Consider the following 23,858-nt stretch of genomic DNA (forward strand, 5'->3'; position numbering starts at 1 on the left):
AGAGCCTTGCAAGGCAAAGTGGCTCGTGGTGACAGCACCCTCGTGACCTTCACCTCAGGACAGCTCCGTGTCTGCCGTGATGCTGGCAGCACAGAGCAGCAGATGTAGCTGCAGCTGCCGTGGCTCAGTGCTCAGTGCCACTTGTTTTCCTGCACTCTGCTCCCACCTGGACACCTGAACCAGCAAGAGAGAGCAGGACAGTGGCTCTCGCTGCCTGAGGGTTCTCTTTGTTCCTCTTCCACAGCTGGGTGTGGGGACTTAGCCAGCAGCGTGGGCAAGGAGAGCAGGGTCTGTACCAGCCATGGTGTGGCCAGCAGGACCAGGAGAGTGACCACCCCAGTGCTGGGCACTGCTGAGGCACCTCGAGTGCTCTGTCCAGTTCTGGGCCCCTGTGACAACAAAGACCTGGAGGGGCTGGAGCGTGTCCAGAGGAGGGGATGGAGCTGGGGGAGAGTCTGGGGCACCAGGAGGGGCTGGGGGAGCTGGGAAGGGGCTCAGCCTGGAGAAAAGGAGCTCAGGGGGACCTTGTGGCTCTGCACAGCTCCTGACAGGAGGGGACAGCCGGGGGGTCGGGCTCCGCTCCAGGGAACAGGGACAGGAGCAGAGGGAATGGCCTCAGGGTGGGCCAGGGCAGGCTCAGGGTGGACATCAAGAGGAAATTCTTCACTGAAAGGATGGTCAAACACCCTGGCTGCCCAGGGAGGTGGTGGAGTCCCCATCCCTGGATGTCCAAGGAAGGCCTGGATGTGGCACTCAGTGCTCTGGGCTGGGTGACAAAGTGAACATTGTTCAGAGGTGGACTCGATCTTGGAGGTCTTTTCCAACCCCAATAATTGTGTGGGTGAGGTCCAGTCCTCTTGCCTTGAGCATGCCTGGGAGCAGGAAACGTCCTTTCTGAATTACAGTGGCAATTTGGTGTCAGGACAGAGCCCCAGCCTGCTCACTGGCCTGGGGTGCCTCAGATTTTTGCTCCCAGCACACCCAGTGTGCTGAGTTCAAAGGGCCGATCACAAGGGATGCGTGCTAAAATAAGCTTTTCCCTCATCCTCCGGGCTTAGGGGGATTCTAGGAATTCATGGTTCATGAGATATGTGGCTGTGGTGTCCATTTTTAGTGACCTTAAATGAAATTAAGGGCAACATGAAACATGTTTTTCAAAACTCCAGTGCCAGTGGCTCTGCAGCAAGCCCACGGGCTCAGCTCTGGTCGGGCCAACACAAACAGGCTCACCGCTGTCCGAAGGGGGGGACATCCCCTGTGCTGTGCCCCAGGGTGCCCCAGCTCGGAGTGCTGCTGTGGGAGGTGGCAGGAGCTGTTTGGGGAGGAGGAGGGGGCTTCTGCCTTCACACAAGACTTGTTGGCTTCGTTCTGCTGAGGCAAGGCTGGTCCTGCAGCCTTGGGTGAGTCTCCACGCAGGGCAGAGAGCAAACGGGGTGTGCTCAACAATGACAGATGACCAGGACAGCCAGAATGGCTCAGCATGGAGGAGACCCTTCCTCTCCTGCACCAGGAGCTCACTCCAGCTCTGCATGAAGGCTCCAGCTGTTCTGCCAAGTGCTGCCCTGCCGGCTATTGCCTGGCTGCTCTGTACCAACCAAACAGCACATTTGGGACTGGGAGATCTCCATTTCAATAAAGCCCATTTTCCCAGTATCCTTCTGTGGGAATTGCAGTCACACATGTCTGAGAACCTCCTTAGCCCTGGTGTGATGGGTCTTCTGCAGCTCCTTTTGGCAGCAAGGGCAGTGAATGTCATGGGCAGCCAAAGTTGTGTTCAAGCTAAACTTGTGGAGTGTATTCATGATTTGACATTCATGAACCGTCCATCCCTGGCCAGATTTGGGTGTTGTTCTTTCTGATAAGTCTATAATTTGCCATGTTTGTCACACTGTATTTCATGGCCTCTCATCCTGTCCTCCCTGACCCATGCAGTGGTGTAAGCCACAAGAATGATCCTACATGAATCCTCATCCTCTTTTTCCTTCCCATGGCCTTGCTCTCTACCCCACACAGAGTTGGTTTGGGTTCCTTCACCACTGTGCAGCTCTGCCCAGGCAATCTGTGAGCAGGAGCAGTGAGGCAGATCCCTTCTGTGCTATCACTTGTTTGACATGCTGGTGAGAGTGAAGTGCTGGCTGTGGTTGTAGCTGGCATGTTCCCACTGGAGGAAATTTCCACCAAAGAAAAGCCTACAAAATCCCAGAGTTGCTAAAATTGGGAGAGAAGAGTAGGTCCTTTCTTTACACACTGTATATGGCAAAAAATGAACATGAATTGGTGAGCAGGCGGGAGTGTCGATCCCTTCCTTCCAAATATAGGGACGGGGTTGAACCAGGGGAGCCAAGCTGAGCCTATAAAAGCTGTCAGGGAGAAAGCCCTGGTTGGTGGCTCCTGATGTCCTGGCCATGCTCTTGACCATGCTGTGACTGAGCTGCAGAGGGACAGAAGGCTCCTACCACAGGTCCTGTTCCCCATGCTTGGAGCCTCACAAGGCTGTAGCTGTGCTGGGAATTGTGCTGTAGATTCCCAGCTGGGCCATTCCTTGGGCAGGGAAGGAGTGGTCTCTGGTGAACTTTGCTGGCCCTCAAAAGACACAGTTACTTGCAGTGAGAAGTGTTGGGCCTTTGCAGAGGCTGCAGCTTAGTTAAGTCTGACCTTTGGCTCTTTCTCTTTCAGAGATACGAGATATCAGCTGGCTCCTTCCTGCTTCTGTTGGCTGATTGTTAAGGTGAGGATTTGAGGCATGAAAACTAACAGCTTGCCCAGGCTGGCATCAGCTGGCTTTTCTCCTGTGCCCACCATGGGCAGTCCCTGTTTTTCCCCCTCCATGAGCTCTTTTAACAAGCCACAGCACGTGCCCATTCCTGCCCACTGTGGTTGCTCACCAGAAGACTAGGAGAGGTTCCATGTGAATAGAGAGTGGGGGAAGCCATAAATTAAAACCAGAAGAGAAATAATCTTCAGGGCTTCACTTTTAATAAGCACTACATGAATCCTTCAGATCTGACCACTTTTCTGGGGAGCCCTCCTCCTCCTTTGGACATGGATCTCCTTTCCCTGGGGCCATGGAGGGTGGTAGCTCTCTTTCATTCCCTATGTACTTCCAGCTTGGAAAATCAAACAACTCCCTCAAGATCTCGCTGCACACACCTGAGAGCTGGGAGGCTGAGCTTGGAGCAGCCAGCTGGGGGTGAATGTTCAGCTCCACTCTGCCCTGAGCACCACACAGGGCACAGCCCAGCAGGGTCTGTCTTTCAGAGCCATGAGCAGAGACGCTGGCATGGAGATTTTTGGTGAGGCTGCACCGTACCTGCGCAAATCCGAGAAGGAGAGAACAGAAGCCCAGAACCAGCCATTTGATGCCAAGACCTACTGCTTTGTGGCTGACCCTGAGGTGGAGTACACCAGGGGGAGGATTAAGGCTGCACAGGATGGGAAGATAACTGTTGAGACAGAGGATGGCAGAGTAAGTGCATTCCTTCTGGCCCTTCTCCCAGCCCTGCTTAGGGACCCAGGGCATCTGCTGGGGACAAACTGAGAAAGCACCAGGCTAGCTCAGGCAAGAAATCTGCCCTGCCCTCCCCTGTCTTCTGACTGGGACCAGCACAGCCTCCACAGGAAAGTACAGCTCTGGATGGTGGCATAAAAGTATTCATTGGATAATTATTCTTGGTTTGGTCTCTAAAAATCAGGAAATGCTCTAAACCAGGTTGGATTGCAGCCTTGTGAGTCCTAACTTAGCTTTTAACACTTTCTCTGCTAAGGCTGTCAAATCCACTCATAAATTCCTTCCTTTACTGGTAGCTGAGCAGACAGATAACTTTGCAAGTCACCTTTGACTGTGAAATTGTCAGTGTCACTGGCTACAGCTTCCCAGAGGAGCATCCAAGGTGTTAATCTTCCAAAATTCTGAAATGTCTTAGCAGCTTGTGCCCTGACACCTTTTGTAAGAATAACTGCAGCAGCTCAAAGAATAACCACGACCAACATCTTGGCAGAAGGTGCTACAAGGCGTTTAGAAAGCAGTGGCTGAGTTCAGCTGCTGCCAGCTGTGAACATCTGCCACCCCCACAACAAATCCACGGGCTCTGGCAGTGGGACAGGATGGTCCCCATGGTGTGAGCCCAGGAGACTTTGCTGTTTGGTAGAGACAGAGCCTTTCTTTAATTGGGAATGGCTACAGACAGGAGTGGAACAAGTCTGTCCCAAGGATGGATTTACGGTTGATGAGTCTTGTGCTGTTTGTGTCCCGGCTCCCTGGAACTGTCCTGTGCTCTTCTAGCCATGAGCAGCAGAGACCTAAAGTTCATAAGCAGTGATAATGTGTTGAAAGATCTGTCCCAGCACAAATCATGTCTGTGTGGTCACAGCAATTCCAGGAAATTCACATCTGTGTTGTAGATTCCCTGGCTGGCTGCGGTGTTTGCCCTGAAATAGTCATATTTTGCTTAGCACAGTCAAACAGAAAGAAAAATATGAATTAGAGCAGTCTTAGAGATGTTATTACTTCTCTGTGGTTGTGGAAGGACTATCAAGAGCTGCTGAAGCAAGGCTCACTCTTTCTGGATTATAGACAGTTGCTGTCAAACCTGATGATGTGTATGCCATGAACCCACCGAAGTTTGACAGAGTTGAGGATGTGGCCATGCTGACCCACCTGCATGAACCTGCCGTCCTCTACAACCTCAAGGACCGCTACAGCTCCTGGATGATCTATGTAAGTTCCTTCTTCTGGCAAAGGAGAAAACACAGCTGCAGGAGCTGGACTTCAGTGACACCCCTATTTTGTTTCCTGCAGACCTACTCGGGTCTCTTCTGCGTCACTGTCAACCCCTACAAGTGGCTGCCGGTGTACAACCCCGAGGTGGTGTTGGCCTACCGAGGCAAGAAGCGCCAGGAGGCCCCTCCACACATCTTCTCCATCTCTGACAACGCCTATCAGTTCATGCTGACTGGTGAGTGGCTCTGTTTTGACCAGACTTGGGGTAACAAAGTGTGTCAGAACCGCTGCTTCTGCCAGACGCCGTTCCATACTGCTGGGGCTCAGTCACCTTTGCCAACTCTTGCAGAGTGCTTGGTCTGGTAATATTGCAGATTATCTGCTTGGTTTTTATTATCAGCTCTAACTGATGCAAAACCAGCTCCAGACAGTATTTCCCATCTCCTGAAATATTTTCTTTATTTTTGAAGCACTGTGCTCTTGTGCTGCACCTTATTTCTGGTCTGAATACTAAGCTAAGCAGCCTGACAGGGACCTCTGCAAAGGGCAGCTGCACTTGGGCAGGACACACTATCTGGGAAGTCCCTGGGCAGCACACCTGCATGTGTCTTCAAGGAACAGCAGGTAGATCCAGAACAGAGCTGGTAGATATATTGTCACAGAAACACATGGTTTTAATTTGAATAAAATCCTGTCCCATGTTTAATGGTATTAAAGAGAAAGAATGGAAAAGACAAAAGGAAAAACAAGCACAGGATGAGTGAAGGAGGAGAAGACAAAAAGTGGAGTATAGGGAGGGGAAGAGAGGTGGAGAGTAGACCATGCACCTTTTCAGTTTTGTCTGCAGGGATTTTGTTTCATTCCCCCCAATGCACACCAAGTCACAGGTAACTGTGAACCAGCACTTTCCCTACAGCTCCTCTGACTGCAGCTGTTTTTCCTTTCGACAGATCGTGAAAACCAGTCTATCCTGATCACGTAAGTGCATCTGCCACTTCAGCCTTTGTCTCCAACAAGACGTGGGCAGATTGTTTTTGACTCTGAGCCCTGTTTCCTCAGTGGAGAATCCGGAGCTGGGAAGACGGTGAACACCAAGCGCGTCATCCAGTACTACGCGACAATCGCCGCCAGTGGGGACCCGGCCACCAAGAAGGAGCCCCCGATGAAGGTGTGAGGAGGAAGGGGGAAGGGCAGTTCAGGAGGTTTTCCCCTTGTGGACAGCACTGGTGACACACACACCCCTCAAAATATTAGTTCCAGCTACTCTTCGAAAGGCAGTAGGACCAAGGGCTGGTGTGCAGTTAGGACCACAGCAAATACAAGCCACCAGAGCTGTCTCTGACACTGCCAAGGTGTAGCTTTACCTGGAATTAAGCAGGACTGGTGCCCAGGAAGAATCAGAGACTCCAGATTCTTAGCATGGATCCATCTGTCCCTGTGGCTGAGACCTGAGACTTCTGACAGTGGGAGAATAAGAGGAAAATGAGTTATTTGTTGCTTATCCCCAGCACTGGGTGCTGGAGTCAAGAAGGTGCAGCAGTAGCAATGTAGAGCTGAAATGAAGTGCACATGGCTGCACACATAGAGCCACTTCTTCCTACCACACAACTCATGGTGCTTTTCAGTAATTATTCAATTATTCCTGCAGGGTACGCTCAAGGATCAAATCCTCAGCGCCAACCCACTGCTGGAGGCCTTTGGAAATGCCAAGACTGTGAGAAATGACAACTCCTCACGCTTTGTGAGTCATGCTGTGTCTGTCCCTCTGCCCTCTTGTGTTTCTAATGCTCTTTGCCTGCTTGTTAGCTGTGACTGCAAGCCCCTTGGCTGGGAACAATGTTCTTGCCAATCAATTTCTTTGTTTTTATGAAATGCTGATGTGTTAGCAGCTGTTGCATGCTCACATTGCTGCAGCAAAGTGTTCTCCTTTATCTATCTTTATATATCAAAGCTAATAAGACTGATTTGATGATGCTGTCACTAAGACTGAAGAGATTAAAACACTCTGAGATTGCTGCACTGACCATCACCTTTTGTCTGCTTGCCAGGGTAAATTCATTCGTATCCATTTTGGAACCTCTGGAAAGCTGGCTTCTGGTGACATTGAGACCTGTGAGTTACTGAGGGGGGCTGGCAGCCTCGCTGGAATGTAAAGAACCTGAAAAATGTCTAAAATGTGCATTCATCTTACAGACTTGCTGGAAAAATCAAGAGTTACTTTCCAGCTGAAAGCTGAGAGAAGTTATCATATCTTCTACCAGATCCTCTCCAACAAGAAGCCTGAACTGCTTGGTAAGGACAGCCACCACCTGGTGACACTGAGTAAAGTCAGTGTGGGAAACACTTCCCTCCGTGTGCCAGCTCTGTGACACAGGGTCCAGTGCCACAACGCCCTGTGTCACATGCAGAGCAGGGATCGTGTGCTGATTTATGTCCTCAGCTCTGCCCGGGCTCCCCAGGCTGTACTTGTGTCTCTGCATAACAGGGTCACACTAGGGCTTTATTCCATCTCCATTTATACTCCCTGGGTAAGTTCTAACACAAACTGTGTGCAGGTGAGGTGCAGGAGTGACCAATGTACTCTGCCTCACACCTTGCCATTCCCCATGGTGGGGAAATTCCAACTTAGGTGGGCCAAGGTAAGCAATTCTGGGTGCAGGATGGGCAGGTACCCTGATCTACAAACCATTTATCTCAGCTTTTCATCACATGGGCAAAGGTTATTTCCTGCTTCCAGCACAGCCCCTCTGACCTTTTCCCCCTTCCCACTGCCACGGCACTCCCTACCCATGTCCCACATCTGTCCCTTTGGCCACACACCCAGCTCCTGCTCTCATCCTCAGCCCATTCTGCCCCTCCCCATCTCTCCACAGAACATTTCCCAAGGTGGAGCTCCTGCTCTCATCCTCCCACTCTGTGTGTGTCATGTATGAGGATAAGCACAAATTAGCCATATCTAAAAGCCTCTTTCTTAAAAGCTGTTTCTGTGGCTGTCCTGTGTTCTGTGTCTGCTGAGTGCTCAGCTCTCAGTTCACAACATATTAAACTGGAAGGACTGCTCAGCAGGGGAAGGCAGATGAAAGCCTTTACTCTGTCTTTCTGGTCTCTTAATAGAAAACCAGGAGTTTGGGATGCAAGAGGAAGGAGAGCTTGTGAAACCTGGCTGAGCCATTGTTCCATCTTCCCTGCCAGGCCCTGGCTCTCACGCCTGTGTTTGCCTTTCAGAGATGCTCCTTGTCACAGCCAACCCCTATGACTACCCCTTCATCAGCCAAGGGCAGATCTCTGTGGCCAGCATCGATGACCAGGAGGAGCTGGTTGCCACAGATGTGAGTACAATTAGCAAGGAGAGACTTTTACAGTCTCACTTTTACTCTCACCACTGTTAAAACCAGCTTTTGTCTGGTATGCAGGCAGCCATTGACACTTTGGGCTTCAGCCCTGATGAGAGAATGGGGATTTACAAGTTGACAGGAGCGATCCTGCACTATGGGAACATGAAATTCAAGCAGAAACCACGAGAGGAGCAGGCAGAGCCGGATGGCACAGAAGGTAATACATTCCTGGCTGGGAGAGAAGTATTTCCAACTGTTTTCATGCCATTTTTCACTAGAAATGCAGGGAGTCTTCCAGGAGAGATGTAATAAACATAAAAAGGAGGTTTGATTTTCAACTTACTGTGTCAAGTAGAGGTACTTTCTGCATCCAGTTTATTTCTGATCACTCTGCTGTAGGACTCTGTGCATGGGGCACATCACTGTAAATGTTCTCCAGTTTCTGGTTAAATATACACACTTGTTCTGCCTGGGTGACATCACAGAGAAGTGCATTGATGGTAAAAACTGTGTGTTGTCCCATCCACAGTGCACTCCTGGGTTTCACCACATCTGTTGGGGCTGCTGTAGCCACTCTGTCATGAGGACCAGTCCTACAAGCCTGTTCAGAAAAGGAAATAAGAATGTTAGTCAAGATTTGTGGATAGAGTAAAGCAAATCAAGTTGCAGGTTTCAGCGTGAGCCCTGGCTGGTTCCAATGCCCTGTGTATGTCCAAGCTAAGAAGAAAGTGTTTCAAGTTATTATTTTGTTTTCCAGAGGCTGACAAAGCAGCATATCTGATGGGCCTGAACTCAGCAGACTTGCTGAAAGCTTTGTGCTATCCCCGGGTGAAAGTGGGAAATGAATATGTCCTGAAGGGCCAAACGGTGGATCAGGTGAGCATCGAGGAGCAGCAGGGACCATCCCCTCCCTAAGGAAAGGAGATGGGTGCAGGTCACAGCTGAGAATGGTGGGGGCCATCAAGGCCTGCTGGTGCAGTGTATGTGGGTGTGGTGAGGGGTGTTTTGTTCGGGGGGTGCACTGGCAGTGCCCTGGCACAGGTGTGACATCTCCCTGCAGGTGCACCAGGCAGTGAATGCCATTGCCAAGTCTGTCTATGAGAAACTCTTCCTGTGGATGGTGATGCGCATCAACCAGCAGCTGGACACGAGGCTGCCGAGACAGCACTTCATTGGGGTCTTGGACATTGCTGGCTTTGAGATTTTTGAGGTTTGCAGTACTCTCAGACTTCTGCCTGTCTCTAAATGCTTTATTCATTTTGTTTGTCTCCTCTGACCTTTCCTCCTCCTCACCCCAGTGCAGCCCTCAAGAACAGGGCAAATCTGTCTGAAGCTGCTTCTGCCTTTGTAGATCCATCACCCACTTTGTAAGAGAAGAGACAGGGCAGAAGCATAGCCATGAAGCTGCTCTCTCTCTCCCCACAGAGTCTGTATTTATGGACATTAGGGCCACCCAAACACGACCAATGCAGGCTGCAGTAACCATGAGCTGCACTGCACAACTTTTCTGTAAGCCTGGACACCCATGGTATATTCTTTACACTGCTATCAAAATCCTTCTGGGACAGTCTGGCTGACCTTGCTGTGACATCCCTGTGGAAAAAAAAATTGATCAGAGGCAGTTTAACACTATTAACACACTTACTCAAATATTAGTTTAACAGCTTTGAACAGCTGTGCATCAACTTCACCAATGAGAAACTGCAACAGTTCTTCAACCACCACATGTTCGTGCTGGAGCAGGAGGAGTACAAGAAGGAGGGGATTGAATGGGAGTTCATTGATTTTGGGATGGATCTGGCTGCCTGCATTGAGCTTATTGAGAAGGTGAGTTTCTTAAGCATCTTGTGCAATCACACAAATTGAATCTGTAAAGGGTTCTTGAGATTGTTTGCTCTGAGTGCCTTCAGTACAATCTCTCTGGGAACTTTCAGGTCTCTTCACCTCCTCTGTTTCTTTAAATATTACTCTTGTGAGTAATTAATTATCCACTGACTGGGAACGTATCCTGTCTTCTAAAAAGACATTTATGCTTTCCTTTTCTTCCTTTCCTTCCTTTCCTCTGTTCCTTGTCACTACTGTATTCTGAGAAGTTACTGCACAGTTTTTGCTGACTTCTCTTGTTTTCCACACACTGTCTGGGTAGTTCAAAACTGTATATTAAAATCTTATGAATTCTTTTAAGTATCTTGCCAGCTGTTCACAAAATATCTTGCTTACCTGCTCCTCCCAGGCTAATTCTCTATAAAATACCTCCAGAACTTCAATTTTACCATGTCTTTCACTCTGTATTATTATAGCTTGAATTGATCTTATTTGAAAACACCATTTTTCTACTCAGCCCATGGGCATCTTCTCCATCCTGGAAGAGGAGTGCATGTTCCCCAAGGCAACTGACACCTCTTTCAAGAACAAGCTCTATGACCAGCACCTGGGCAAGTGCAGCAGCTTCCAGAAGCCCAAACCTGGCAAAGGCAAGGCTGAGGCCCACTTCTCCCTGGTGCACTATGCTGGCACAGTGGACTACAACATCACTGGGTGGCTGGAGAAGAACAAGGACCCTCTGAATGAAACTGTCATTGGGCTGTACCAGAAATCATCTATGAAAATTTTATGCCATCTTTATGCTAGTTTTGCTTCCATAGATGAAGGTAAACTTGGGGGATTATGTTTCCAGTTTGGGATTTCCTATTGTTCCTCTCAGCTGACGTGGATCAGTGTTGAGTCGGTGCTTGTGTGCTGTGTGTTAGATGCACGATTATAACACTGTCAAAGGGATCTGCAGCACTTCCTCAGCTGCACTGTCGTCTCATTTTCCAGCTGAAGGTGGTGGGAAGAAGAAAGGAACCAAGAAGAAGGCCTCTTCCTTCCAAACTGTCTCTGTACTCTTTCGGGTAAGTGTGTTCTCTGGCAGAGCCATTCATACCTGGCTCCACAGACATATTTTCATTTTAAGACAGGACGGAAGTTCTTCAGTAGCCATTTACTTTGCTGATGCCTACAAAGGATTGTAGAATATTCACTAGGAGAGTAAGGAGAAAGTTCTGAATTTTTGCTGTTCAACAGAGTCAAATCACTGATCTCCGTTTTACAGGAAAATCTAAATAAGCTGATGTCTAACTTACGAACAACTCATCCTCACTTTGTGCGCTGCATCATCCCCAACGAAACAAAGACCCCAGGTAATCGATAAAGCATAGAACAGGAGGGGGCAGAAGGAGCAATGCTAGAGCAATCAGTATGTCCCCATGCTGCTCTGTCACAGGCCTGATGGATCACAAGCTTGTTCTGCACCAGCTGCGATGTAACGGCGTTCTGGAAGGCATTCGGATCTGCAGGAAAGGATTTCCTAACAAGATACCTTATGGGGATTTCAAACAAAGGTCAGTGATAACATTTTTGTGTTTGCATTGAGCCCAATTCATTTGAAAGAACACTCTTGTTAAACCAGCCCATGATACAGTTGTTAGGAAAAGACTATTTTAATATTTAACACGCATGGAAAGCAAAAGCCGTATCTAATAGCAAGGTCTGTGTGGGCAGTGCCCACCCAGATTCCTTCCTCAATACTGTATGCCAATACCCCAAACCTATTTTTAATTCATTCCTCTTAATTTGAATGTTTTGATATTCTTTGCTTCAATTCTCAAATTATGCAAAAGCATGTTTCAGCAAAAATACAGAGAGTGGTCTACGCATATCCTGTATTTAACTGCTATCTAGTAGAGGTTTAAAGAGTGTGGTTTATATAGTTCTAACTAGAATGGTTTTACAAAGGAAATTTTGTTAAATCAAATACTACTTCTTGATGAAATGCCAAGTTTGACTGGCAAATAGAGCTGCAGTAACAGAAGGGACTCCAGCAGGAAATCCAAGTTAGTTCCACATGACCCTGTCATTTTGTAGTGGGTTAATAGTTCGACATGCTAACATTTCTCCAGCATTAGCAGATTAATTTTTAGATAAAACCCCACAACCAAAAAATCTTATCATGGGAACTGCTGCAAAGAAGACAAATAAGATAAATTCGGGGCAACTCAGCTGGGGTCATCTGCTTGTTGTGTTAGAACAAAGGCAAATGTAGGATCAGACCTCTAAGAACAAAGCAATCACTCCCCCTTACAATTCTGTGCAGGGTGTGCTGGAGAGCAGGGCACTGAGAAGGGCTGAAATGGTGCTTTGGGTACTACCTGAAGGCATTGGTCCAGCCATTGATGTGGGAGGGCAGATTTGCATATCAATGCTGAAAATAGGTATGGAATAATCTCTCAGTGTAGGATTAGGAAGTCCATTGCTGGATCCAAAGTCTAATTCTGGGTTACATGGTACAGAAGGAATGTGAGAAGCTGGAAATAGTTCAGAAAAGCAGTTCCCCTACTCTTAAAATCCATCCATTTTTTGAATTTACAGCTAACCCAATGAGCTGGACCCCTAAAGTAGTGATAATGACTGTGACACAGACAAGCAGAGTCTCTCAGGTCCAGAGAACAGACTGTCCATGCCTTTGGTCTCAGTGAAGGCTGTAACACATCCTTGGAACCTACTGAACTGACCTGCTGCTATTTGCTGCTTTTCTTACTGCTTTGCTATTTGAGGCTGGAGATGTGAGTCAGACTCAGCCTTCCTCTGAATCTTCAAACTGACAGCTGTTCTTGTGGCATCCTGTGTGCTAGAATGGTACTGATGGGGAAGCTTTTCTCTTTATTTTATCAGATACCACCTTCTGAATGCCAGTGTCATTCCAGAAGGAAAGTTTATTGATAGCAGGAAGGCGTGTGAAAAGCTGCTGTCTTCCATTGAGATAGATCATACTCAGTACAGATTTGGACACACTAAGGTAAATGTTTAATTTTGCCATACAATAAGAAAACATTCATTGTGTTGAAATGTAAACCCAGCAATGAGTGATGTCTGTTCTTTGGTTGCAGGTGTTCTTCAAGGCAGGTTTGCTGGGTGTCCTGGAAGAGATGAGAGATGAATGTTTGGGACAGATGATCACACGGACCCAGGCTTTGTGCAGGGGATACCTCCGGAGACTTGAGCTGAAAAGAATGTTTGACCACAGGTGTGTTTCCTCTGCCAGGTCTGGTTGCTCAAAGATGGGCTTTATTCCCAGTGCTAATAGATCACTTTGGTTCCAGGGAGTCCATCCTCTGCATCCAGTACAACATCCGTGCATTCATGAAAGTCAAGCAGTGGCCCTGGATGAAGCTGTACTTCAAGTTCAAACCCCTCTTAAAAAGTGTGGGAACTGAGAAAGAGCTGGCCATGATGAAGGAAGAGTTTGAGAGAACAAAAGAAGAACTGGCTAAATCAGAAGCCACAAGGAACAAACTGGAAGAAAAAATGGTGGCTCTGGTGCAAGAGAAGAAGGACCTACAGTTGCAAGTACAAACTGTAAGTAAATTAAATAATTTTTGGCTCTTCAGATTACATCAGTTTTGTTTGAGTGTTCAGTAAAGGGCTGAAAGGAAATTCTGTTAACAAGCCACTTAACAAGCAGGTGATTTCTGCAAGTGTCAGTGCCAATGTGTGATAATGAAACACATTTCTGTTCTCTCTAAAAAGGAAAATGAAAATTTGGCTGATGCTGAAGAAAGATGCGACCAGCTAATCAAACAAAAATTCCAGTTGGAAGCAAGAATAAAGGAGATAGTGGAAAAGCTGGAAGATGATGAGGAGATGAATGCTGATCTGGCAGCCAGAAAGAGGAAACTGGAGGATGAATGCTCTGAGCTGAAGAAAGATATGGATGACCTTGAGCTAACATTGGTCAAGGCTGAAAAGGAAAAGCATGCCACTGAAAACAAGGTGCTCTTTGTGTTGCTCTGTTGATGTATAGGCTGTAAAAATTAAGAAAGATTGAAATTTTAAATGCTGCTGTGTAAGGAGATCTATGGGCCTGGTATTGAACCTGGACACCTCTGTTATGCAGGAAAACCAACCTGTAAGCATGCAAAAATGCATTAAAATTAAAGTTCAGCATTGCTTTGTGACTTCTGAAGGGTTGATATATAAGCAGAGAGACTATAGAGTGTGACCATGCAATGGTCAAAGTCTTTTGGGAGTCTAACAGCAAGTTCATTGTCTGTGTTCATGGCCTATATGAGGGCCAAAATTATTAGTGACCTTGAAGTATTTTGCCTTACAATAGGTCAAAAATCTGACTGAAGTAGTGACAGGTTTGGATGAGACTGTTGCAAAGTTAATGAAGGAAAAGAAGTCCCTGCAAGAAGCCCAGCAACAGGCACTGGATGACCTGCAAATGGAGGAGGACAAGGTTAATACCCTCACCAAAGCTAGGATCAAGCTGGAGCAGCAAGTGAACCATGTGAGCATGTTCAACACAAGCAAAAGGAGCAGATTCTTCAGTTGTTCCATCAGTCATGTACCATATGTGTATGTTGCAGGTTGAAGGATCTTTAGAACTTGAAAGAAAAGCATGTGTGGACCTTGAACGAGCAAAGAGAAAGCTTGAGGGAGACTTGAAACTTGCACAGGAAACCATAGCAGATCTGGAGAATGACAAACAACATTTGGATGAAAAATTAAGGAAGTATGAGAAACAAATTAGTAGAAAATTTATTATTTGGCTTTAACTGGGCATATTTTCTTTTAATAAAAAGAACATCTCCTTCACAGGAAAGACTTTGATTTTAACCAGATGCAAAATAAAATTGCGGAACAGAGAAATTCAGGTACTCATTTGCAGAAGAAGATCAGAGAATTGCAGGCAAGAAACTTTACTTCATCATTACTGTTTGCTTGTTTTAAACTGTAGTACCATGAATAATGCTTGTCCACAGTTTGGCATTGGCTCTGTCAGACACAGGGGAGGCTTCCAGCAGCTTCTCATGGAAGCCACCCCTGTGTCCCCCACTACCAAAACCTGGCCATGCAAACCCAATACAACAACAGAAAGCTGTGATCTAAAGCTAGAATGAGTTGATCCATAGGTCCTTTCCTGTCAGTAAGTCTTTACCTACAATGCCAAAACAGTGAAATTCGAAGGAAGTTTATTTTGCTTACAGTCTCCAAAAAAGATTCTTGGTGTCTACCGTGACAAATATGCAGTAACCTAAGCACTGAATGACCTGTTCCCAGTTTAATTCCTGATGTGCTATTCCCTTGTTGTCCAGGCCCGCGCTGCAGAGCTGGAAGAGGAGACCACGAGTGAGAAAGCAACACGGACAAAAACAGAGAAGCGCTGTGCTGAGCTGGCTCGGGAGCTGGAGGAAACCCGTGGGAGCCTTGAAGAGGCCGGAGGAGCCACCACTGCTCAAACAGAGCTCAGCAAGAAGCGCGAGGCAGAATTCCAGAAGATGCGCCGTGACCTGGAAGAGGCCACGCTGCAGCACGAAGCCACGGCTGCCGCCCTGCGCAAGAAGCACGCGGACAGCACAGCTGAGCTGGGCGAGCAGATCGACAACCTGCAACGCGTGAAGCAGAAGCTGGAGAAGGAGAAGAGTGAGCTGAAGATGGAGATTGATGACTTGGCTGGTCGCACAGAGGCTGTTACCAAGTCCAAGGTGTTTCTTTAGAACTTAAATACTCGAATTACCAATATTTCTATCTGATGGGAACTTTACAAACACACCTACACCAATTCTGCTTTCTGATTCTCTTTCAGGCTATTCTGGAAAAAAGGTACCGCATGCTGGAAGATGAGATGAGTGAGATGAAAGCCAGACTTGAGGAACACCAGAGGAATGTCAATGAGGTGGTGATGCAAAAAGCCCAGCTCCAGACAGAGTCTGGTAAGGAAGTCTCACACACACAAAGATGTGATGAGAGGATATTTTTTCCATTCACTAGCAAACAGATTTTCTCATTCTGATAATTCTCTCAGAATTCTCCATTCTCTGACCAGCTTGTTGTAAGGTCATTGAGCATAGTGCTCAAGGGGAATCTTAGAACAAAACTGAAAATTTGAGAAAAATTGTAAAATTACTCAGAAAATATCTGAAGAAGACAATATTGAAGGGTTACAAGAAGTACTGAGAATTCTAGAGATGATGGCATAAGCTGTAGGCACCTCTTCAAGAAAGGGAAGAGATGTACTTCAGCCCCCAGGACAGAGGGTGATATGGAATAAATGTTTTCCAGTTACTGTAAATCTTATGAAATGAAACTTTAGGGTTTATCTCTTGCATCACAAGGACAATTATGGGAAACTGCTACAGCACTTTGTGTGAGTTCAGACAGTGTGACAGCATAAAATCCTACTACTTCAAAATGAAAAATAGGCTTTAAAAGAAACAAGCAAATTTTCGAAAGCATTTTTCTTCAGGAAAAAAAAAACAGTACCTAGTGGATCAGAACTGTAATAAGGAATACCATTAGAATTAGGGAATCAGGTGATTTTGATAAAGAAAGAACAACAACAAAAGCATTTTGAAGGATTAAAATATATTGTGCAATGGTAGATGTATGTACATAATGGAAGCAACTGATAAGGTAAACAGTGCTGTGTGATGATGATGATGATGATGATGATGATGATGATGATTATTGTTGTTATTAATATGAGTGTTTTCAGGATGTTTAATCTGGACAGTATGGAGAACTTGCTCTCTCTTGTCACAGGTGAGCTAAGCCATCAACTCAAAGAGAAGGAAACCATAAGGCTGCAGCTGTCCAGAAGCAAGCAGGCACTTACACAGCAGATGGAAGAACTCAAGAGGCAGCTGGAGGAAGAGATCAAGGTAGTACAAACTAATGAGCACCTGATAAAGCTTCAAAATGTGTCAGGGTCTCATTTCATTTGAAAAAGACTTTGAAATTAGTCTGGGAAAGGATGGGTACAGTAATCACTGTGTGCAGTAAGTTCTTTGCAAAGGATGACTCAGGCATGCTGAAAGTTGATGTAACTTGGTGGATTTTTTCACATTTTTAAATTTTAAAGCCATGGTCTATGAAATTTCTTTAGCTTCTGTTGCCACAGGGAAGACAAGTTACAACATATGCCACTTTTGGTCTTTTCTAGTAGTAGAGTTGGTGACAGGTAAAGGCAGCTTCCTGAACACTTACAAAGCCCCAGCCCTTTGTCTTCTGCTCAGGCTGCAGTGATCATATTCCAGATGTGCAAGGTCATGAGGTCTCCTGCTGGTCACAGCTAACAGAAATACATGACATTGTGGATCATTTTTAGGCCAAGAACGCCCTGGCCCACGCCCTGCAGTCCGCTCGCCACGACTGTGACTTGCTCCGGGAACAATATGAGGAGGAGCAGGAGGCCAAGGGGGAGCTGCAGCGAGCCCTGTCCAAGGCCAACAGCGAAGTGGCCCAGTGGAGAACCAAATACGAGACGGACGCGATTCAGCGCACGGAGGAGCTCGAGGAGGCCAAGTACAGAACAGATGAGCTGAGCTGTCCAGATGTATATTGGGCAGAACATGGACCCCCTTTTAGTAGCTTGACCTAAATTATTTTTTTGGGGTTTGCATATAGTCTTAATTAAAATGAGACACATCATGCAATGATTTTTTTTGATCATATGCTTGTTTTATTTATGTGCCTTAAGGAAAAAGCTCTCTCAGCGTCTCCAGGAAGCAGGACAGCAGGCAGACACGCTGAATTCCAAGTGTGCCTCCTTGGAGAAGATGAAGTTTAAGCTGCAGGGGGAAGTGGAGGATCTGACACTGGACGTAGAGAGAGCAAACACATCAGCAGCCGCCCTTGACAGGAAACAGCAGAATTTTGATAAGGTCATAAATGAGAATGGTATCTTTCAAGTGTAGCCTTCCAGAAAGCCAAACTAACACTCTGTAAATCAGTCAGTGCTGAAGTCAAGGTGAATCTAACTAGAGCCACTAGGGCATGGCATTAGGAATTCGTCCTGGTTTAAGAGACTGCATTATTTATCTAGTACAAAATATAGTCACAGATAAAATAATTTTCAGTACCAGCAGGAAATGAAACACAACAGTGTCTCCTATGAGGAAAAGCTGGGAGAATTGGGATTGTTCAGCTTAGAGAAGTTTCAGGGTGACCTAATTGTGGCCTTCCAGTGCCTGAGGGGAGCTACAAGAAAGATGAAGATAAACTGTTTACAAGGTCCTGGAGTAACAGGACAAGGGGGAATGGCTTCACACTGACAGAGTAGGTTTAAATTGGATATTAGGATGAAAGTCTTCCCTGTGAGGGTAGGGAGACCCAGGCATAGGCTGCCCAGAGAAGCTGTGGCTGGCCCTGGACCCCTGGAAGTGTCCCAAGGCCAGGTTGGATGGGGCTTGGAGCAACGTGGGATAGTGGGAGGTGTCCCTGCCCACGGCAGGAGATTTGGAACTAGGTGATCTTTGATGTCCCTTCCAATCCAGAGTGTTCTATTCTATGGTGTCTTCCAGATCATGGCAGAATGGAAGGGGAAGTACGAGGAGAGCCAGCTGGAGCGGGAAGCTCTCTCTAAAGAAGCAGGCTCGCTGAACACAGAGCTTTTCAAAATGAAAAATGCCTATGAGGAAACCTTGGATCAGCTTGAAACAATCAAGCGGGAGAACGCCGCTCTCCAGCGTACGTGTTGGGCTCTGCTTTCCCATCAGCTCTCACAGAGCAGCCACAGCAAGGTGTGCTCCACAAGCACACTCATGCCTGCTGGAGGGCACCAAGTGACAGCACTCTGTCCTTCCTGTGCTCTCCGTCTAATGCAGAATATCAGTGCCTTACCAAAGCTGTCAAGCATGTTTGTAAAGTGATTAAGCCAATAAAGCAAATATCCTGGCTCTCTCATCTGCTGCAGACATTGAGGTGCCATTCCCAAGCAAAGGTAGTGACTGTGGGAGACTGAGCAGCTCATGAGAATGAGTTTTACAGATCCACTGAACACAATGACAGGATCTGGAGTTTTAGACCCTGATGGCCTATCTGTAGATGTAACATGTGCAGGGCTTTTCCAGGCTCTCTGTAAGGAGGGCTGTGAAGCCACACCAATGCCCCACTTGCCCTGCATGAGTTGGTTGTGTCGGGTTTTATCTGTACATATTTACAGACATGTGTACCATTGTGTACACATGCACATTTGTGTATACATATTTATGTGTGCAAAAGGGGTGCTGAAGGCACCAACAAAGCAGAGTTCAGCTCCTCTGGTTGATGCCATTCTTCTCTCACAGAGGAAGCAGCTGATCTCACAGAGCAAATTACTGCGAATGGCAAAATGATCAGAGACCTTGAGAAAGCCAAAAAGCAAGCTGAAATAGAAAAGAATGGTCTGCGAATAGCTCTGGAGGAGGCAGAGGTGAGTTAGTTTAAATATTACTTAGTAAAGAGTGTGCTGAGCAGCTTTCTGTTCCCTTTTCTGGCACTAGCTGTGTGTAAGGCTGATTGCCACAAGCTTTATGAAGTTCTGTGAAATCACTGAGAACTACCTCAATAATCATGTTCTCTGAAATGTTACCTTCATCTTCACTTTTCCCTTTTTTCTTTTAAAGGCAGCTCTTGAGCATGAAGAAGTCAAAATCCTTGGTGTCAACCAAGAACTGACTCAGATAAAGTCAGAAATCAGCAGAAAGATTGCTGACAAAGATGAGGAACTCAACCAGCTAAAAAAGAACCACGAAAGGATTGTGGAGACAATGCAGGGTGTTTTCGATGCTGAGATCAGGAGCAGGAATGAAGCCCTGAGGCTGAAGAAGAAGATGGAGGGAGACCTGAATGAAATGGAGATCCAGCTGAGCCATGCCAACCGCCAGGCTGCAGAGGCACAGAAACACCTGCGCAGCATCCAGGGAGCTCTTAAGGTCTTGCTTTGCCTTCTGGTTGATTTATTTTTTTAAGCACAGTATTCACAAAATTCATAAGGACAAAATTGGCTCTTTAAATACAGGACACTCAGCTGCACTTGGATGATGCTCTCAGGACACAGGATGACCTGAAGGAGCAGGTGGCCATGGTGGAGCGCAGAGCAAACCTGCTGCAGGCTGAAGTTGAGGAGCTCCGGGCAGCCCTGGAGCAGACGGAGCGGTCGAGGAAATTGGCTGAGCAGGAGCTTCTGGATGCCAGTGAGCGAGTTCAGCTCCTCCACACCCAGGTAGTTTGCTTTGCTAACACTGATGTATTTTGGGGTCCAGAGACTGATAGACGAAGAATGAATTGATGAATTGATTTCTATGTGTAGACACTCAAAGCCTCTCTTTTTCTCCTTTGTAGAACACCAGCCTTTTTAATACAAAGAAGAAGCTTGAAACTGATATGGCACAACTCCAAACGGAGATAGAGGATTTTGCTAATGAAGCAAAAAGTGCTGAAGAAAAAGCTAAGAAGGCAATGACAGATGTGAGGATGTTTCTGTGGTTTTCACTTTGAATTTTCAAGGCTTCCAGCAGCATTGCTGCTGGGAGTTAATGTAAATATTCTTGTCACATGTTGGAAAAGGAACCAGTCTGTGAGCATGGTTGAAAAGGATTTGTGTCAGAGGAGGATTAGAGCAACAGGGAACATGTCCTGCTGACAGATGGGGCTGTTGCCATCTTAAAGAACTAAACCTACATTTACTCAGTCTAAAACAAAACACCTTTATTCAGTGCTGCATGAAAATGTAATCTACAAAGAAATCCTGCAGTATTGAAACCAGTAAAATGGCTAAGGTGTCTGAATAATTTTCTTTGCAAAACCCTATTTATCAAATTTTTAAATGAGAATTGTAAATTTCCATTCAAAATTGGTGCTAAATCCTCCCATGCAAGACCTGTGAAGCTCAGCCAGGCAATAGGACTGGTGTGTCATGGGACTCAATCTGCTAATGATTTTTGATGCAGAGGATTAAACCAAAACCTTAACACTTAGAGACATCATGTGAAATTTAAATATAAAACTTTTCAACTTGCTCATTAAAAGGGAAAAAAAAATAGTATCTCAGAATCATTAGGATTGGAAGGGACCTCTGAAGTTGATCTATTCCAGCCCCTCTGTCCAGGAAGGGTCACCTGCAGTAATGTTCCCAGACTCTGCTGTTACTCTGGCTGTTTTCCCCTGGCACCCAGCTGTCAGTGAGGTCACAGTGGGACATAGCATTTTCCCTTTCTGTCACTCCAGCTCTGTGTGCAGTAAGGCAGACTTTTCCTATCCTTTTCCCTACTATTACCTGTCGTGTTTTTGCCATTATCATGTGATGGAGAAAACCCCAAATAGGGATTGGGGCAGCAGGAATGGTCAGCAGGACACAGGAGTTAATCTTGTGCTGGTGCACAGTATGTGCTGTTCCTTCACATTCTTCCAGTTTCTTGTGTCATCTCCCTTCCAAGGCAGCCAGGATGGCAGAAGAGCTGAAGAAGGAGCAGGACACCAGTGCCCACCTGGAGAGGATGAAGAAGAACCTGGACCAGACAGTGAAGGACCTGCAGCACCGTCTGGATGAGGCCGAGCAGTTGGCACTGAAGGGAGGGAAGAAGCAGATCCAGAAGCTGGAGGCCAGGGTGGGTACCAGCACTGAACATGGGTGCCAGAAACATCTTTCTTCTCCAAGCCCTGTGTGAGGCCTTAAGCCAATTGTTGATTAATTCACCAGATCCGAGAATTAGAAGCTGAACTGGAAGAAGAACATAAAAAATCCTCAGAGACTGCGAAAAACATCTGCAAATATGAACGGCGTTTCAAAGAGCTCACTTTTCAGGTGGGTAAAAATAGAAAGCAATTCTGCTGTTTTGTCTCCCAAGGACATAAAATTGCACATTCTCTTTCCACAGTGTGAAGAACAAAAGAGAAACATGATTAGGTTACAAGATCTGGTAGATCAACTGCAGATGAAAATCAAATCCTACAGGAAACAAGCTGAGGAAGCTGTGAGTCACTAAAGTGAAGCAAACACTTATTTCCCAGTTCATAGGACTGCCAGTTTAAAAGTTGGCTCTGTGCCCCAGCATGTTGCCAGATGGTTTTAAATTTTTGTTTTGCAATTTCAGGGTGAACAAGCCAATACTGATCTCTCCAAACTGAGAAATACACTGCATAAGATAGGTGAGGCCCTGGAAAGGGCAAATATTGCTGAGAGCCAAGTAAATAAACTCAGAGCTAAGGCCCGAGAAGGATCTGCTACCAAGGTAAGGCTTTACTGCACGTGTGCTCTTTGCTCAAGTCAGTCTAGCAGCGGGTTTGTGCCTTGCCAGTGCTACAGGCATCATTTGCAAAGGACAGCTCTAGAAGGAAGGGGCTTTAAAAGAACAACTGAGTGGGTTGGGGTTGTTAAGATGGAATAAGGTTAGCAGTGTATGTGTCCTTTTTGCCAGTGAAAGAACGGAATTAATCTTTTCTTCATGCTTCAGCTGTGGATGGTGGCCATCTTGGTGTTACCTGCATATATTCAAGTCACACACTGGTTTTAAGGGTTCCACACATGCTTGCACTGGCTCAGGCTCCACTCGCACATCCTAGCTGGATGGTGTTCTGAGATGAATGATCTTAGGGATCAAAAGAATAATTTTGGCATGTATAGACTAAACAATGCCTCTCCTTTCTAGGTGGTGTTAGGAACTGAAAAATGAGCTTCTTCTGGGATATCTAGAACTTCCACAAAGTACCTCTTCAGCTGTGGAAGCAATTTTCCCTTTGTTTATGAACACAAACATTTTTTGATGCTGCTGCTGTACCAGTGTCAATAAAATAGATATCTGCAACTTCAGATGCTCTAAATGTTAATGTTTCAATGAGAGTTTCATTTTGTCACTAAGTTAATTATAGTCAAAAGTGTGGGTTTGTGTCTTACTACTTCTCTTTCTGTTCTGAGTCTATTTCACTTTGACCAATTTTATCCTGAATTTAAAACCTAGAGTTTTGACAGGCTTTTTGCTTTTTCGAAGGAAGAGTTCTGTTCCAGCTCCTGTAGCCTGGAAGCAGCACATTCTCAGGAGAGCACCTTGTTCTCAGCAGCTCATGACACAGTGCTGTGCTTCAGGATGCAACCCAAAGTCCTGCCGTGCTCCCAGCCCACCATGTCAAATGACTGGTTCCTCAGTGCAACACTCTACTTCATGAACCTGCAGAAAAGCACTCATAACTTGTTTAGGAGTAGCTGTGCAAAATCAACAGAAAATTACTAACTGCTAGGCAAGTCTGGCAACCCTTACCAGACTCTCATTATTAATTCCAGAGTATTCAGGCATAAACAGGGCATTGTCATGTAATCCTCCCAGCCCTCTTGCCTGCTTTTGGGACAAAGTTTGCTGCTTCCTCTCACCCAGTGTAGTGGTTTTGGTTTGCTAATTTGAGATTTCCTGGCCAACACACCAATGAGTGTGGTGGGTTCTGTGCTGGCAAATCACTGAAACTTTCACAAAGCAAGGAAAATTAAACAGAAATAAATGAAACATAAAAATGTGGAATTAAAGAAATCCACACCAGAAGGAGGATCTTAAAAGGATGGGAGCAAGATGGGGAGGGAATTTGTGATGGCTTGGAATAGGAAAACAGATCTCTCAGACATTTGTGGTGCTGAAGAACCACTCAGAAATTGAGAGCTTCAGGTGGAAAGAAGTGAATACCCTCCTGGATGCACAGGATTAGTGTGTCAATGCACAATACTCCCTGGTACCGCTCTCACACTCATGGGTGTGGTTGAGAATAAAGCAGGAGGCCCCATGCCCTGAGCTCAGGGATGGGTGCACACCCTCAGGCAGGACCTGCCCTGAGCACAGCTGGGCACTGCTGATGGCACTGAGGGCTGGCCCTGCACCCCCAGCAAACTCACAGCTCCCTCTGCCCTCTCCTGTGCTCCAAAGCCACACCAAACTGCCCCTCAGCCTCCACAAGAGCCATGGCTGAAGGAGGGCACAAGGCTGAAAGGAGCTTTGGAGGAGGCCCATGGCAGGAGG

At 46.4% G+C, this 23,858-nt stretch overlaps 1 protein-coding gene and 1 long non-coding RNA gene across 3 annotated transcripts in view; one reads left to right on the plus strand and one right to left on the minus strand.

Moving 5' to 3' along the window:
• The first annotated feature begins 2,594 nt into the window (after positions 1 to 2,594).
• Positions 2,595 to 22,669, plus strand: LOC100226551 (myosin-3). Of its 2 annotated transcripts, XM_030287503.4 has the most exons (40): positions 2,595 to 2,728; positions 3,259 to 3,466; positions 4,574 to 4,717; positions 4,799 to 4,955; positions 5,671 to 5,698; positions 5,780 to 5,888; positions 6,369 to 6,461; positions 6,769 to 6,832; positions 6,914 to 7,012; positions 7,946 to 8,049; positions 8,134 to 8,272; positions 8,813 to 8,931; positions 9,116 to 9,265; positions 9,712 to 9,882; positions 10,397 to 10,706; positions 10,876 to 10,949; positions 11,150 to 11,237; positions 11,321 to 11,438; positions 12,769 to 12,892; positions 12,984 to 13,120; positions 13,197 to 13,452; positions 13,624 to 13,866; positions 14,210 to 14,386; positions 14,466 to 14,611; positions 14,698 to 14,788; positions 15,195 to 15,584; positions 15,686 to 15,812; positions 16,642 to 16,760; positions 17,207 to 17,403; positions 17,579 to 17,762; positions 18,402 to 18,567; positions 19,167 to 19,291; positions 19,485 to 19,793; positions 19,880 to 20,083; positions 20,203 to 20,328; positions 21,297 to 21,467; positions 21,560 to 21,664; positions 21,738 to 21,833; positions 21,954 to 22,091; positions 22,509 to 22,669. In XM_030287503.4, the coding sequence occupies exons 2-40, from the start codon at positions 3,263 to 3,265 to the stop codon at positions 22,530 to 22,532; spliced, it is 5,826 nt and encodes a 1,941-aa protein (XP_030143363.4). In that variant the 5' UTR covers positions 2,595 to 2,728; positions 3,259 to 3,262; the 3' UTR covers positions 22,533 to 22,669. The 2 variants fall into 2 exon arrangements, with proteins under 2 accessions (XP_030143363.4, XP_072793263.1); XM_072937162.1 differs by lacking the exons at positions 2,595 to 2,728; positions 3,259 to 3,466; positions 4,574 to 4,717; ... (6 more) ...; positions 7,946 to 8,049; positions 8,134 to 8,272 and adding an exon at positions 8,610 to 8,680.
• The window catches only part of LOC115497655 (uncharacterized), a 66,309-nt gene continuing 63,002 nt past the window's right edge, over positions 20,552 to 23,858 (minus strand). Inside the window, exon 17 of the long non-coding RNA XR_012058647.1 lies at positions 20,552 to 21,580. This is a non-coding gene — a long non-coding RNA (uncharacterized lncRNA). The remainder of the gene's footprint in view (positions 21,581 to 23,858) is intronic.

Source organism: Taeniopygia guttata, chromosome 18 (assembly GCF_048771995.1).
Source record: "Taeniopygia guttata chromosome 18, bTaeGut7.mat, whole genome shotgun sequence".
Lineage (NCBI taxonomy): Eukaryota > Metazoa > Chordata > Aves > Passeriformes > Estrildidae > Taeniopygia > Taeniopygia guttata.

Bases quoted from the DNA above. Each gene is read 5' to 3' on its own strand.
- LOC100226551 (XM_030287503.4), top strand. From the start codon at position 3,263: ATGAGCAGAGACGCTGGCATGGAGATTTTTGGTGAGGCTGCACCGTAC. The intron at 16,761-17,206 runs GTAGTACAAACT...GATCATTTTTAG, and splicing joins AGCTGGAGGAAGAGATCAAG to GCCAAGAACGCCCTGGCCCA. The intron at 20,329-21,296 runs GTGAGGATGTTT...CTCCCTTCCAAG, and splicing joins CTAAGAAGGCAATGACAGAT to GCAGCCAGGATGGCAGAAGA.